Consider the following 17,372-nt stretch of genomic DNA (forward strand, 5'->3'; position numbering starts at 1 on the left):
TTTAAGATTTAAGATAAATGTTAAACAGAGTGAAATGAAATTATAATTTGTCCAAAAAAAAAAAAAAAAAAAAAATCAGAACTCGAGCTTGTTTTCAATGGCTATACGTCATGCATCAATAGCAGGAGCTGGCGGTAAAGACGCAAGCAACACAGATGTGACGACGAAGTCATCTGTTGCTGATCAGATATCTCAAGCGGTCAAGCCGTTCAGTCCACTTCAATGGAGACGTCGGAGATGGAGCGATGAGTGCTCTGGATCTTCGCATTCTTATGCATCTCAGGAATATATTTTTCGTACCGACAGGATCCTCCATCAAACCACCTTCTATCGATTCTTCACACCAAATTGATCAAAATGCTCTCTATCATCTCTCTCCTTCCTTTTGTACAACAATCTCTGCTCCACCGCTAGAAGTTTCCCATGCAACAATCAAACCAAAATTGCCTCTTAAATTCACAAAATACCAAATCGGTATCTGAAATTGATCAACCACGAAAGCAACTCACCGAAAGTAGATTGGGAATTAATGGAGATCTCGGAACGGGGAGCTCCGTAAGCCCCGTAGAATTGGTGCAGAAGACTTGGACATCTCACGTCGTTCTGTAAGAGCTTTTCACCTTGTCGCATCTCACAGTCTATTTCTTCTTCTCTGTAAGTTGATGATGTAGTTTTTTTGATGAGCGTCCAACAATCTCGATTGAAATTTATCCTCACCAAAACTCTCGCCACTAACATTTCCCGCCAGGCGCCATCGATAATTGACCTAAAGCAAACTGCCAAGTACACCCTTCATAATTTCAACCTAGCCGGGTCCGACCGGAGTAATACCTAATTCGCTTATCTTTGCATTGAACCCCAAAATGTCATGGTTCACTCTTAACTCACCTGCCATACGAAAACAACCACAGAATCGGATGAGACGGTGAGTGCATCATCCACTGCTGCTCCCGTGGACTCAAACTGAACGAACTCCAGAACTGAAATCAAGTTCGTGGGCCGTCTCCAAATGAGTTATTTGTTAGTGGGTCAGAAACTCAAGATCGAAGTCTTCTGAAAATTAACTAGAGATTGGGTTGTGGTGTGATCTCGAGTGAGAAATGGAAACAGCCGTTGGCTTTTTGACCTAGCAGATTTCGTACGTTCGGTTACAGTTAGTACACTCACTCCATTCATAGCGAGGTCCCGTTTGGTGCTTCAAATGCAACGGGGTTTTCGCTTCTCAGCAATGGCAAAGGCGTCATGGAGCGCAACCCCAAGCTCAGACGCATCAGGTGCATCATTCAATTCTTTTGGTGTTTTATAGGATCAGAGTTGGAATTCTGGGCTTTACCAGGGCTTTCAATACCACCGACTGTTTTGATTATGGTTATTTAATTTACGTGGGTTCCTATATTTTTGGCGTGTAATGCGATTCTTTCTTCATATTTAGGCTAATTATGCAATGGAGGTTTTGCATGGGGATGGAAAATTGCATCAAACTGGGGTCTTAGAATAAATAGTGTTATTGACTTTCTCACGTCTCAAGAGTCATAATAAATCTTCGGAGGCTCGCCCGCTGCCAGACTTCAGAGAGGAGCGATCGGCCCAAGGGCAGAGAAGCAGCGGTGTGGCTTCTTCCAGTTCCAGAATTCCTTTGAGGAGCAGCAGCCAGTTTGCGACTTCCAATCATGGATTCCTTCGAACTGCAGCTACCATCAAGAAATATTTTATATTCTTAAAGCCCTCTCTCTATCGTGGGATACACCCCCAGATATACATGAAGGTCTTAGTCTATACTTCCAGACAGCCATTTTTATTGGAATAATCAAAACATCATAGGGAACACCCAACTTGTTCATCGTACCCATTCATTTAGGTTGGTCCAAGTCATTCAATATGTTGAATGTTTCTCTCTTGTTTCCGACTTACAAGCTTTTTCCACTTCTTGCACATAACTTCTAAACTGAAAATCCAAAACATGGTAGCATTCGGTACGAATCCAAGTGTGCTTTGATCCGTGTATGCTAAGGTTATTGGATTCTGGGATTGGGCCCTTTTTTGATCTACAGTACAGTCTCTATAGTTCTCATGATTGTGAAAATCAAAATGCATTTCTTGTATGGAACTTTTATGTGGGACTATATTCCTGGGTGACAAGTGTGAGTGAGTATGGTGGGGGGATGAGGTGGTGAATTCTTGATTATAGTTGGGCTACATGCCTACATCAATGATTAGCTTTAAGCCCATATTTATTTTCTCTTGTAATGAATAATTTAACCAAAGACATTCAAGATATGGTTCTTTAGTGTATGCCTTTTGTTGATGATATTGTTTTGGTAGATGAGACACAAGTAGGGAATACCAAGTTAGAATCATGGAGAGTAACTTTGGAATAAAAAAGCTTCGAACTAAGTGGAATGAAGACAATATATCTGGTGTGTAACTTTAGTCCTGATCAAGTGGATGATGAGGTGACGCAACTTGATGAGAAGGAGATTCTATAAAACAATTATTTTAGGTAACTGGGCTTAATAATATATATATAAAAGAGGGTATAGAAGATATTGTCTCCCAAAAGATTAAAATAGGGTGGATGAAGTGGAGAGGTGCATCTGAGGTTTTGTGTAATTGACATACTCCTTTAAAGCTCAAAGGAAAATTCTAAAGGACAATTGTATGACTAGCTATGGTATTTGGTGCAGAGTGTTGGGTAGTTAAGAAGTAACATATAAATAAAATGGATGAGTGGTAAAACTAGGAAGGAAGGAAGGATAATGTAGGGAATGATTATACTAGAGCTGGTCTTGCAGTAACTTTGATAAATGATAAGCTACGAGAAAGTTGATTGAGGTGGCATGGCCACGTTCAATGGACGCCTTTAAATGCCCTTGTATGGAAAAGTGATTTAATCTAGATTGATGGAATTCGAAGAACTAGGGGCAGACCAAAGATAACCTTAGGAGAAGTGGTGAGAAAAGCTATGCATGGTTATGCCTTGTATCTAGTATGGCCTCAAATAGAACTTATTGGAAGGCAAGGACCCATGTAGCCGACACCATTTAGTTGGGACAAGGCTTGCTGTTATCATTGTTGTTGTCTTGTTATATTGTATCTTGGGTTTGAATTGTTGTTATGAACTAAAAAAGAATTTCCATTGTTGTTCCATGGCTATTCAGGTCTTTTATCTTTTTATTGACATTGGATGATGCAATATTGATGCGGTTTGGATGAAATTTGGATACTTTTTGGGTGATATTTTATTGGTATTTGGATGATATATAGGCTTTGAATTTGGAAAGAAATATGGGTGCCATCTTCATTTATTTTGTCTGTTGTAGTTGTTTTGATTTGTGAATGCAGGGAATAGTAATTTGTTTCCCAATTTATATTGCCTTTCTGAGCCAGTATTGTTCAAGTTTACTGTTGGAATATTTCAATGTCCCCTTTTACTTTTTGTTTCTTGAAAAGGTTGACCTTATTTATAAGCGTCCTTTTTTATGTTCTGATCTGTTTAGGACATTATTGTACAGAACACCATTTCTTATGCTGTTCTTGTTTTAATAAAGGATGTTATAACTTTTGTCCTTAGCTCATAAAAAGTTCTTCTGAGGCAAGTGAGTGCCTCCGTCTAACCTAGATGATATAAAAAGGTTTGGAGTTGCAGGCCTCTTCCGTTGCTGTGACGGTCCCTACTTTCTTTGCTTTATCAGAAGGAAGCTTTCTTGCGGCCCTAAAAATCTCCATTGTTTTAGTGTTTTTAGTCTGGTTCTCATTCTTCAATCATTCTCATCCCCAAGCTTTAGCAAATCAAGTTTTCAATGTTCAATTTAATGTTATTGTTTCTTTTAATGATCTCTCTCTACTTCTTGATTCTCAACATAAGAAAACTCAAAAGATATTGGCTGGGATTGTAAGGGGGTGAGCCTTGGTGTAAGGTTCTCCATTGTGACCAAGTGTGATCACAGGGGTTTGAATCTGAAATCAACCACGTGTATGTTATGACTCTCCCTAGACGCCATATTGTCAGGAGACCTGTGCACTGGGTACACCCATACCCCTTCTCCCCCCTCCCCCCCTTTTTTTTGTAAACGAGTTGCTAGAGATTGTACGTGGTGAAGAAAATTACCTGCATCTACAGGTGTACGCATATACAACCTCAATTTAAATTGTTCTTTCAGTTTTTCTGTTTTAGGGCTTTTAGCGAATGGCGATGTGAAGATACAAAATGGTAAACTCCCATGGATGGAAGTAGATTATTTTGTTTTTATTTGATTTAGCTCTGATACAACATTGAGTTGAAGATCATTTCCCCTTCATTATGGTGGCTTGAAGTCCTAGAGTGGCTGATGTTGCTCATTTGTGTTCATCTAGTTCTATCCATGGGAGTTTACCTTTTTTAATCTTCACATTGCTATTTACTGTAAGCCCTAAAACAGAAAACCGTTCAAAGCAGTGGAAGTACACTTTTTGTATTTGTCTTTGCTGTCATTCCCTCAATCTCTCCTGCGATTCACTTGTTTAAATTTAAGTTATTTTTATTGGTTTAGATTGCAACCTTGATGTCCATCCAGTTTCAGAGGATAGTACCTCTAATGTCTAAGCTGCAGCAGAACTGGTGTATTGTTTATGTCCCCATGGATATTGTTCGAGTAGTTCATGACCTACAAAGGTTCTTGTCTGAGTGAATATACTTCTGGATATAGGTTGGAAGCTGGACAAGCTTTTAGTTTTACCTTAAGTCAAAAGGCCTGTGAGAAGAGTTTGAAGAGCATGTACAGACCTCTGTAAGTATAAGCACACCCGCTTGCATTGAGACAGGCATAATGATGTCTCCTGTACTATCTGGATAGCTATTATTATTATTATTATTTTTGGATGAATGATAGCTATTATTTTGTCTTGCAGGTCAAGGACTCATATTCGATCAGTTGCAGATGCGTTTTCACACTCTAAAGCCCATGAAAAGGTACAAAGTGCATTAATCCCCCCCCCGGAATTGTCTGAAGTGTATTTTACCCTGAAAAAGCTGTTTGAATTACAGTTGAGTGGATGGAAGTGGAATTTAGTTAGGTTTTTGCTGATTGGTTTGCACCAACTAAAGACATTGAGATTGAATGACTGTTGATGCAAAAAGGAGTTGTGATTTTTAGCTGCCCATGAAATTTTCAATATTTGTTGATCAGTTATAGATACTGTTCAGGGGCGAAAAAATGTGGTTGAGAGAATGGAGTCATGCTGTACCATTTCGAATTCAGAAGGTATTTCTCCCAAATTTATCAAGGGATTTTGAATATTTTTGATAGATTTACCAGGGCTTATTATATTCTTTCTTGGATTCTGAAGTAATCCCCATATGGGAGAGGTAGGCGGGATTGGTTACTGATAAGCAACAGCATGGTTTTATGCTTGTAAAAAACTGTAGTAAAATCACAGCGAAGCAGGGACATACCAATTCAACAACTTCTTGTTGTTGTCTTCTAGGACCACCAAACTGAGTCCTGCTTAGAATCTGTGAAACTGTGTCTGCTTGTACCAGTGAAGTTCCATGCTATTCCATTGACAACTTTCTATGTCAAGGCAGGCTTTCCAATAAAATATCTTCGATGTATATTTTGCAGGACTAACTTTCCATGTTTGTAATGTGTTGGGAGGTCCATATCTACATATTAAGGTGTGACCCACTTTGGAAGCTTAAGCCGAGAACCGGTCCTCTACCATTTTTTTGGTTGCTGGGTAGATGCAAATTTCGTTAGTTATTTTATTTGAATGCATAGATAATGTAGGGACTAGGGATCCCTTGGGTAGTTTTCTTTTGAGGTAGTTTCTATTTCTATGTAAAATGTCTCCTTTAAATTGATGTGATATAGTTGAGGAGTACAAAATTGTAGAGAGTTGGATGTTCCGATGTTGAAATTGCAAAGCTTGCGTGAGAAAGTGACTGTATGTGTTTCTCTCTTCTTTCTCCCCCCTCCTGCTATCCTGATTCTTCCTAGTATTCTTTTTCTACCTTGACTGGCCCTCCACTAATTTGGTGTCATAGCCAGAGTTCCCCCCACTAATTTGGTGTCATAGCCAGAGTTCCCCATGTTCCATCCCCCGTTATGCACTCTTTGTTCTACCTGTCTTCTAGCACCCCTCTCCTTTTCCTTATGCCAGGCACTGTGATCTCACTGTAGCCCCTCGTCTTCCCCGTCTTCTTCCTTGCTGTAATGCCAAGTAAAATTATTTTGAGAAACTGTCTCTGTCACGGAACAGAGATATCGAAACAGATATGTAGCTCCCTCATGTTTCCCATGCTTAGTGATGTCATACTAATGTGATGTATTTTGAATGGAAAATGTGACTCTGAAGCTCATATTAAGAAAACTTAATATGCTGCAGTTTTCTTTCATCTCAAAAAAAAAATAAAAATGCTGCCCTTTCACACAGTCTTTGTTTACAGGTCAAAGTTGTCTCAGGCTCAAAGGAGAGTCAATTATTAGATCTGCTCAAGCACAGATTGTTAATGCACTTCGCTATGGTGAGAGAGAGAGAGCTGCCAATTTGCTTTCTAACGTTAGTAGAAGAAGCAATTCACTAAGCTCTGATGATTTTCTTTACATTCTTGACTACTGTGCCAGGTCTCCTGATCCACTGGTGAGTTGAACTTTAATTGTTAAATGTACTTTTTATTACTGTTTCAATTAAATACATCATTCGGTCCTAAGAACCTATTTGGACAACCAGTTTATGCTGGCTGCTAAATAAATATATGGTACATCTAATTTATTTAATGTAAATGCAACTGCCAAACTTATTTTAACTGTGTGCAGAGCATGGAAAAAATTTCGGCCTAAATTGTTGAAATTTTGACCCAAATATATGCAAAATTTGAAAACGAAACTCCAAGAATTTCCCTAAAGTTCAAAGTTTCGACTGAAATTTTGACCATTTCATTTCATTTCGACTGGATTTTTGCAGGTTTCGACACTAAAACTTGTTTTTCCTTGGTTTTCGTTTATTTCTATCCCATTTTCACATAATTTTCACAACTACTTTGCCTTTAAACATCTCTTTTGCTCATTTTTTTTTACCTTCAAACACCTTTTAAGCCACAACAACTATTCCTCATTTTTTACCTTCAAATACCTTTTAAGCCACAACTATTATTCATGAGCCTATGCCCAAACTACAAAGGAAACTCATCTGCCAATGCAGGGTTGGTTGAGTGGTAAAGATCCATACTTCTTAGTGGAGAGGTTGTGGGTTCAACCCTTGCGGACGACGTTTCATTTCCAGTATTAAAAAAGCACTAGTGCAAAGGAAACTCGTCGGCAACAAAATTTGAAGCATGAACTATACCCAATAGTTCCAAACTTCCATTTTTTCATTTTTGTTTTCTTCAAGCCTTAAATGATCTTATATTGCTTTGAAATTAATTTAGGTTTAGTCTAGGATTATTGATTTATGATTGTGTATTGTTAAACTTATACTTTGATTATTGCAACTATTTTTTAAGTTTTTTCATCTTAGAAACTATTTTCTAAATTTCAAAATACATACGTATACATGATATATAGGCTTGAACTTAATACATGTGAGACACTGTCACTTGATCTAGTTGGTCATCGTACCATTCTATCAACAATTCATGCATGCTGATAACTCTATACATGTGTGCAATAAAGTTGGTACTTGTCATAACCAATCATTCGTTAGTATGCTTGAATGATAGTTTTTGAGTAGTCTTTTTGGGGCAAAATACTAGGTTACATTGTGTTTATTATGCTTCAAATAGGTAGAAGGCAAGAAATCAGATGAAATGGAGGTCATATAAGGCCCAAAACCTCGGGTTGAAATTTAAAAAAAAAGTACTAGGTTTCCACCGAAATTTAGGTCAAAACCTGAAAATTTTGATTTTTTGCTAGGCTGAAACTTATGTTTCGACCGAAATTTTCTCCATGGTATAGAGCATATAAAAAAGATTATAGGGAAGAAGGTGACGGAATATGAATTGAAATGTTTGATTCTTCTGTATATTATTTAGAACTTTACAATCAATATATACACAGCTACTATCTATGAAATAGGAAAGAAGCTATACAGCTGCCATCTACAGAATAGGAAGATATCCTATACAGCTACTATCTACGGAATAGGAAAAAATATCCTACCTAGAAGATTAGAATAAATGAGAAATCTACCTAGAATAGAAGATTACAATAAATGAGAAATCTACCTAGAATAGAAGATTACAATCAATGAGAAATCTACCTAGAATAGAAGATTGTAATAATAAGAAAAGTACCTGTAATAGAATATTACAATCTGATCTACCTAGATTAAAGATACTAATAAAATATTATGATATGATTCTAAGATTTTCCACACTCCCCCTCAAGCTGGTGAATAGGCATTCTCCATTCCCAGCTTGGATATGCATTTTTGAAAGGCTGAGCTGCTCAATCCCTTAGTAAGTACATCAGCAAGTTGACTATGTGTAGACACATACGGCGTACAAATCAGTCCGCTATCCAGCTTCTCTTTGATGAAGTGTCTGTCAATCTCAATGTGCTTGGTTCGGTCATGTTGAACAGGGTTATGTGCTATATTGATTGCTTTGTTGTCACAGTAGAGTCTCATTGGTCCATCCCATTCAACCTTTAGGTCTTCTAAGATAATCTTCAACCAAAGTAATTCACATATTCCTTGAGCCATTGCACGAAATTCGGCTTCTGCACTTGCCCGGGCCACAACATTCAGCTTCTTGCTCCTCCATGTCACAAGATTGCCACCAAGAAATGTGCAATATCTTGTGGTCGACCTTCTATCTACTGCTGACCCTGCATAATCAACATCAGTGTATGCTTCTAGTATCATTCCTTTATTCCTTCTAAATAAAAGGCCTCTCCCTAGCGTCCCTTTTAAATATTGTAGCACACGGTGAGCTGCATGAAAGTGAATTTCCTTTGGACTGTGCATGAATTGGCTGATTACACTAACTGCATATGCTATGTCTGGCCTTGTGTGAGACAAGTAGATTAGTCTTCCTACTAATCTTTGATACATCTCTCGGTCCACAACAACATCTTCTTCTGCATTCCCAAGTTTATTGTTGGGATCTATTGGAGTGTTTGCTGGTTTACATGCGGCCATTCCTGTTTCTTTAAGGAGATCAGTGATATACTTTTGTTGAGAGATGAAAATGCCTTGTTGAGATTGAGCAACTTCAATGTTAAGGAAGTATTTTAGTCTTCGTAAAGCCTTGATCTCAAATTCCTTAGCCAAGCATTGAGTCAAATTTTGTTTCTCTTTTTCTTCATTTCCTGTCACTATTATGTCATCAACATACACAAGTAGTGCCGTGACTCCCCCAGATGATGAGTGCTTGATGAACAATGTATGGTCTCCTTAACTTTGCTTGTAACCCATACTAATCATGACTTTAGTAAATCTGCCAAACCATACCCACGGTGACTGTTTGAGTCCATATAAGGCCTTTTTTAACGTGCATACAATATTAGCAGCTAAATCCTTCTCATAACCCGGTGGAACCTCCATGTAAATTTCTTCCTTTAGTTCACCATGCAAGAATGCATTTTTAACATCAAACTGTTGCAAGTCCCAACCATAATTTGCCGCCAAGGATAGTAAGATTCTGACAGTATTCATTTTTGCAACTGGAGCAAATGTTTCAAGGTAGTCAATCCCGTAAGTCTGGGTGTAGCCCTTGGCTACCAACCTTGCTTTGTACCTTTCTAAAGATCCATCTGCTCGATACTTCAATGTATATACCCATTTGCACCCCACATGTTTCTTCCCCTCTGGTAATCTTACAAGTTCCCATGTTCCATTGCTTTCTAATGCTTCCATCTCCACATTCATAGCTTGCTTCCACTCCTTATTGGATAAAGCCTCAGATAAGGTGTTAGGAATGGCAATGGTGTTTAAACTTACCAGAAAGGCTCAATGAGATGGGGAAAAATGTTTAAAGGACAAGAATTGGGCAAGAGGGTACATGGGTTTCGTTGTGCATTCTCTAGTGCCTTTCCTAATGGCAATAGGAGGTCTAGTTCATTACTATCTGTGGGCACATCAGATTCGGTTTGTAGTGAAGGATTAGTCATTTGTACCTCATTTCTTGAATTTGGATTGGAGTCTTGAACTTGCACTGATTCTGGAACAAGATTCTTCTTCCTTGAGAACACCTTTCCTTTGCCAAATCTTACATGCTTAATATCAGAAATAGGCTCATTCATTTCAAAGTTTGACATATGTTCATGTTGTTCACAGTTTGACACAGGCGAGTCTGACACAAATTTAGGTTCACAGTTTGACTTAGGTGACATAGTGAAGCATTTGGGAGTGAACTCTAAGTCAAGTAAGGAATTCCCATTCTTATCTTCCATTATTGAATGCTCCCCCTGAAGATGAGGTGTGGAAAAATAAGACTTATTTTCATGAAAAGTGACATCAATGGAAACATAGAACCTTTTTGAAGGAGAGTGATAGCACTTATAGCCCTTTTGAGTGGAGGAATATCCTATAAATAAACATTTGAGTGCTCTAGGATCTAATTTACCCCGATGTGGTCCATGAATATGAACAAATGAGACACACCCAAAAATTCGAGGAACAAGGTTATTTGTTGTTTATAGGTTTGGGTAGAACAGGGAAAGGACATCCATTGGACTCTTGAATCCGAAGACTCTCGAAGGCAGCCGATTTATGAGATGAGTTGCTGTGAGGACTGCTTCCCCCCAAAATGACTTAGGTACATTGTATTGGAATAGGGAGGCTCTAGTTACATCTAGAAGGTGGCCATTTTTCCGTTCAGCTACTCCGTTTTGTTGTGGGGTATCAACGCACGATGACTCATGTATAATTCCCTCCCTTTGAAAGAATGGAATTAGAATTTGATTGAAATAGTCTCTGGCATTATCATATTTAAATCTTTTTATACTAACTCCAAATTGGTTTTTAACCATGGAATGGAAGTTGGGAAGAACACAACTAACGTCGGATTTATTTTTGAGTAGAAAAATCCATGAGACACGAGTGCAATCATCAATGAATGACACAAACCACCTAGCCCCAGACACATTAGGAACTCTAGAAGGACCCCAAATATCACTATGAATGAGATAAAAGGGGATGGAACTTCTTTTTTTGCTTAAAGGAAGTGGTACACGCTTGTGTTTAGCAAGCTCACACACATCACAATGAAACTCATCGACATGTATGCCTTGAAACAAAGAAGGAAACAAAAGACTGATTACTCAAAGGAAGGATGTCCAAGTCTATGATGGTAAAGCCAGATTTTTTCTTTATTGGTTTGGGAAGGACTACCATTAGTAGCATGTGATTGGCTTGGTGCCTCAAGGTAGTAGAGTCCATCCCTTTCTCTAGCATGTCCAATCGTCCTCCCTGAATCCTTGTCCTGAAATATACAATGACTATTGTGAAAGACTACATTACAATGTAAATCTTGCGTGAGTTTCTTCACAGAAACGAGATTTGTAGATAGTCTAGGAACATGTAGGACATTTTTCAAGGTGAGGGATGAGTTGAGCTCAATATTTCCAGTTCCAGCCACAGTAGTTAATGAGCCATCAGCAGTAGCTATCTTCCTACTACTTGGACAGGGAGAATATGTGGTGAAAAGATTTGGTGAGTGTGTTATGTGGTCAGTTGCACCTGAATCTATGATCCAGGGGCTTGGAAGAGAATTACTAGGGACATTTAATCCAATAGAAAGTGGAAACTCACCTGAATATGCCAAAGAACATGTACCTGGTTTTTTGTTAAGGTTGCTCAAAAGAGTTTTTACACGTTCTATGTCCTCCTGATTAAGGCTAGCAACATCTTTATTAGTGACTTCAGGTTGCTGTGCAGATGTAACATGCGCCTGACCATTATTTCCAAATTGCTCTCCTTTGTGCCGCCACTCTCGGCTAGGAGGTTTACCATGAAGTTTCTAGCATCTTTCCCGTGTGTGACAAGCTTTCTTGCAGTAGGTGCACCATAGATTGTCTCTGTTTTGCAATTCTCCATTCTGCAGATTTTTGATTGTTTGATCAAATGCAGTCCCGAAAGTAACCTCTCTTGGTTCTGACATACTCTTTGTAAGTGCTTAAAAATAGTATGTGAAACAGTAACCAAAGATGCAATAGAACGACAGATAAGGCGGAGAAAGAAAAAATCTATTTATTAGGTAAGGAAAAATAAATAGAACAGAGCTGAATAAAGAATGGCGATAAAGGCCAAAGGAAGAATAATCTCTGTGTGGCGGAAACACCAGAGATTAAAGGCAATGAAGGCCTGAAAGCTGGACAGCAATCCCAAGATTGGTTGGCTCTGATGCCATGACGAAATATGAATTGAAATGTTTGATTCTTCTGTATATTATTCAAAACTTTACAATCAATATATACACAGCTACTATCTATGAAATAGGAAAGAAGCTATACAGCTGCCATCTACAAAATAGGAAGATATCCTATACAGCTACTATCTACAGAATATGAAAAAATATCCTACCTAGAAGATTAGAATAAATGAGAAATCTACCTAGAATAGAAGATTACAATAAATGAGAAATCTACCTAGAATAGAAGATTACAATCAATGAGAAATCTACCTAGAATAGAAGATTGCAATAATAAGAAAAGTACGTGTAATAGAATATTACAATCTAATCTACCTAGATTAAAGATACTAATAAAATATTATGATATGATTCTAAGATTTTCCACAGGAGGAACAGCAGAAAATCACCTTATACTACCCACTTTTAGATTATTCACAAGTATATTGTGTCATAGAGTTGTCTAACCTTGAAACATATGCTTGTCTATTACTCCATTGAATTACTAATGCAGCAGATAGGTATGTTAGTCTGCATGACTGTACCAGACTATTTGGTGGTTTTGTCAGCCATGATGGAACGTGTTTGACCAAAAAAAAAAGGAAGATGGAATGTCATCAATCTGGTTTGGTTCCTTCTTTGAAGTTAGCCAGCTTGTTCTCAGTTTCCTACTTTAAAGAGTGACATGGTTCGCTTCATGCTCTGCTTTGACCACAACACAAGACTGACCCCATAGGTCATCTCCTGAGAAATACTAATATGACCAGATAATTTTAAGAATTTTGCCAGTTGGTTTTTTGTGTTCTATTAGGGGAATCTGTAATCAAAAGAATTATGTTTATGCAGTTAAGGATTGCATCCATAAATGATGCTTGCTTAATTTTAGCAAACTGCTCTTTCGACGAGTGTTACGTCATGGGCTAGAGGCTGCTCTATTAAAGTGATGTGTGCTGCTATGAAAGAGGAAAGGGCTTCAGTGAATTGGCATCCTGCACTCCTGCTTGTACTTGATTTTTATCTAATGCAATGGTCAATAAAGATGTTTCTTTTTTATGCAGTTTGTTATGGAGACCTGGAGGCTTATGGAAGAAAAAGAGGTTGTCGTAAGTAGGAGATGCTACTTTCTTATCATTCGGGCCCTCTCTAAAGGGGGTTATATTGAGGAGGTACTTACTTGCCTATGCATAATTTGCTATTTTATTTTTATATTTGTGGCCGTTGAAAGGAAAACCAAGGGATCTACCATTTGGATAAAAGTATATTGTTCAGTTGTAGAAACTAGAAAGGTGTTGGTTTTCACGCAATATCTACTGTTTCTATGTTTTATTACTGTTTGTGAAATTTAAAAATAACCGCAAGCGCATGGTATCGTGTAGCTAACGGGTCGATCTCAAGGAGATATACCACTTAGAATTCAACTTCTTAATAGTAATGCGAGAGTGGAATGATTCAATTTTTGTTAACTAATTCACTAAATTAAACGATCATAATCTATACGTCTAATGCAATCGAATTGAAACGAAAAATAAAATAAACACAATCAATGCATAAATAAAAGACAGGAAAAAAAATGCGAACTATAAAAATAAAAAGGAATAAAAATAAAACCAGTTAGTACGTTAAAGCAGTCAAGAAATTTAGTTCATAGCTAAAATGCAGATGCAACACCACCCGTCACTAGAAACAGAGGCACGATTGTAGGCTTGCCCGGTTATGTGGTCCGAGATTATGAATGAATAGGCAAAAAGTAAATAACAGAAAGTAAATAACAAAGCAATAAACAAAGCAATAAAAGGAAAAGGAAGCCTTAACCAAAGAGAGGCACGACTGTAGGCATCTCTGATCAAGGATCCAGGGGAAGGGAGAACAATAAACAATGCTGAAAGTAAATCCTAAATTAAGAATATGGAGGGGTAGATAGAAGCGGGAATGGAGGGAGGAGAGAAGATTAATAAAGAAGGTTACTTACTTGCGAATTGAACAAACGATTCGAATCTCAACCAACCCTAACAACCAGATCTAGATCTAGAATGATCTAAATCTGCAATTGCTAGACCCAGAGAAAAACGAATCTAAAAAAATTGAAACTTGAACTTGAAGCTTGAACTTGAATAGCATTACATAAAAAAATTAAACCTAAACATTGAATCTAGAAATTTAAATCTCACTAATGCAAGCAAAGAAAACTAGAGAAAACCTAAATAAACTGAAGAGAGAAGAAAGAATGCTTCTACTGAGCTCTAGAACATCTTCTCCTTTGATGGAGTATGCTCTCCTTTTATAGAGTTTACATGAGATATGAAGCACGGCTGAATTTGAATAAAACTCAGGGTTTCTATCTGACTCAGCCAATTAGGGTTTTGACATAGTAATCGCACCAACTTAGAGAGATCAGATGCATAATTCCACCGTTGGATTTGAGGTTTAAGTAGTCGTGAAGCTCTCCTCCAAAAATCAGCACGATCGGACATCGGATATCCGTTTGATGAAGGGTTTGATCGAAACTGGACAGAGGCATTCAAAAACGGGTTTTTTCCTCTTTTTCTTTCTTTAATTAAATCCAAGATAGGAGATAAGATATTGAGGTATGCAAGGACTCTTTTCCATTTGGACTCTCTCAATAATATCTTTGTAGATTTGATTTAAAATCGCAGCCGTAGATCAAATTTGCCTTCTTATCTCTTCAATATTTCGGAGTTGGCCCATAATCACACATCTCTAGCCCATCATGCTCCAGATCAGGCCCATTTTCGCATTTGAGAATTTGAATGGACTTCTTGATGTGTAAAATAGCATGATTCAAGCCCAAAACTCCAAATATTTGCCTTAAATCTTGAAAAGTCCTAAAATCTGCAAAAACAACATAAAACCCAAGGTAACTCCACTCTAAGTGTATAAAATGCATGCTTTATGCCCTAAGATTTCACACATAAATGTGCTCATCAATTACCAATTTTTATGGGTTTGTTTTGTCTCTAATACTTACACTGGCAAAAATAGAAGACTTTCTTACCTCCCTTATTACTTCTCTTTGCATAAATGAGCTTCTGTTCATCTATTCCAGCTTCCTTTTACGATGCCTTCCTCTCTTTGATGCAAAAGCAATAGAGACTAGAGACAACTATGTGAAGCCTTTGCTCTTTGTTTTCATTTATCTAGGGTTTTCAATACCTAATTGCTAATTAGCTACTATTGGATGTTAACTGTTGGTTTAAACCAGTGCTGCTGCTGTACTTGATAGGCAATAAGTGAGTAGTTACTGGAGGTTGGAATTGCACTTATGATTCCAAGTATTGGAATCCTGTTGTCTGCTATCAATCTGAAGGACTGTAAAAGGACATTGTAGACCTTACGACCTTAGTATTACTGGACTATCTTTTGTTGAGGGTAAGCATCTCTGGGTAACACTATGATGGATGCCTTCTTTTACCAGTGGGGCCTCATAACCTTGTAGCTTAAGCATTTTGGTTGGCTATTTATTGTGATACCTGAGCCAGCAGGGCACTACATTAATGATACATGTGTACCATCACTGGGTAGAGGAGTTACAGATGCCATTTTTATTGCCACTTTCTTGGTTGCAATAACCCCAAAAAACTCTGTGACCTTAGGTGCCTTTGCATACCAAACTACCAGCTGGGTCCATCTATCTAACAGCTTAAGATTTTGCATTGGACACTTCAACATATTCTTTTGCTTTGTGGTGCTGGAATTGGAGTTTTGGATACTTGAACCTGCCTCAAATATCTGTTCTGCAGAATTTTTTCCCTGTTCTTTATTCGTTTGTTGAGGGTCAGAGGATGAGCCTTGGTGTCATGGTAAGGTTGCTCAGTTATGACCAAGTGGTCAGGGGTTTGAGTCTGGACTGTGGAGACGGCCTCTCTGCAAAAAGCAGGGCTGCATGCATGAAGGCTCTATCTAGATCCTGCAGTGGCAGGAGTCTCATGCAGTGGATACATTCGTCTGTTTCCTTCTTAATTACTATTATGCGTATGAACTTGCTGTTTTCTCTATGGTTTTTGGATTTTATTTGTGCACTACGTCACTCTGTCTTCTGGGTGATCATAACCTCATTTTTCTTCCTTTTGCTCACATTGCGCCTCAGCATTTACAGAGGGATGCAATAGCATAGCCTTGGAAACCTCATCAGTTTTTTAGTTTTCCAGTGACATTTTTATGGCTTTACAGTTCTTTGTTTTATGACTATTCTTGCAGTTTACCCATTTTCCTACAATATTTCATGTCCCCATGGTTACGACATTTAACCATTTTATGCTGCATTTCAGTACGCTTAAAAAGTTGCCCAGAATGGTAAATATCATGTCAGAGGTGATTACTAGACACGCATTGCATCCTTTTTATTTTGTGACCGAATAGAAAAGACCAGACCCCGCCATTAGATATTTAGGAAAAAACTTAGCCTTTTGAGTTCTCTATATGAATTTGAAAAGGCAAAAATCATAGTTTGTGCTTTTTCTCTGTGAGAGAATATGGTGAGATGCCATTGTGAGAGGCCGTGGATGAAAAACCCTAGCTTGACAGAGACTAACCATCTTCAGTTTTTTTTTTTTTTTTTTTTTTTTTTTTTTTAACTTTATTGTTCTGAAACTTCCTACAGACCTAGGATCTGATCGAAGTATTTAGTGTTGCTGAAACTGAAGTTTGCTATCCTCTTGTTGTGGGTTGTCATTTGTGACTGGTCCATGTTATGTTTTCTGTCTGTGAATGTGGTCTACCCCTGGGCTTCCTAGGTCTATCTTTCTCTTCCCCCTCCCCCACCCCAAAAAAAAGAAAAAAAATTAGGGGGCAGAGTTGTCATTTCTTTTGGGGAGGAGAGAGATAGACATGGGGGACCTAGAGTAGACCACACTCCAGGTAGGGAACATCTCCCATAGGTAACATCTAGTGATGTACCATGTATGATTAATGAAAGGAGAAGAATTAAAATGAGTCAGGTGCCTAAAAGTTGTTATGTATAATGGAGGCAGTTCCTTGCATGTTCTTATTACCATAATGATGTTTGGGATGGTTTGAACTCGGAAAT

The 17,372-nt window shown here is 38.0% G+C and overlaps 1 protein-coding gene across 4 annotated transcripts in view; it reads left to right on the forward strand.

Moving 5' to 3' along the window:
* Window positions 1-243: 243 nt before the first annotated feature.
* The window catches only part of LOC149009326 (Tetratricopeptide repeat (TPR)-like superfamily protein), a 31,968-nt gene continuing 14,839 nt past the window's right edge, over window positions 244-17,372 (forward strand). The window contains exons 1-6 of one of the 4 annotated variants that reach the window (XM_089163052.1): window positions 244-1,274; window positions 4,530-4,766; window positions 4,888-4,948; window positions 5,183-5,240; window positions 6,425-6,618; window positions 13,387-13,494. In XM_089163052.1, coding sequence (XP_089019178.1) covers window positions 4,639-4,766; window positions 4,888-4,948; window positions 5,183-5,240; window positions 6,425-6,618; window positions 13,387-13,494 — 549 coding nt within the window. In that variant the 5' untranslated portion in view covers window positions 244-1,274; window positions 4,530-4,638. The remainder of the gene's footprint in view (window positions 1,275-4,529; window positions 4,767-4,887; window positions 4,949-5,182; window positions 5,241-6,424; window positions 6,619-13,386; window positions 13,495-17,372) is intronic. The other 3 variants (XM_089163054.1, XM_089163053.1, XM_089163055.1) reach the window with 3 other exon arrangements.

This window comes from Hakea prostrata, chromosome 7 (assembly GCF_041222555.1).
Source record: "Hakea prostrata isolate BN-2017 chromosome 7, UWA_Hpros_2, whole genome shotgun sequence".
Taxonomy (NCBI): domain Eukaryota; kingdom Viridiplantae; phylum Streptophyta; class Magnoliopsida; order Proteales; family Proteaceae; genus Hakea; species Hakea prostrata.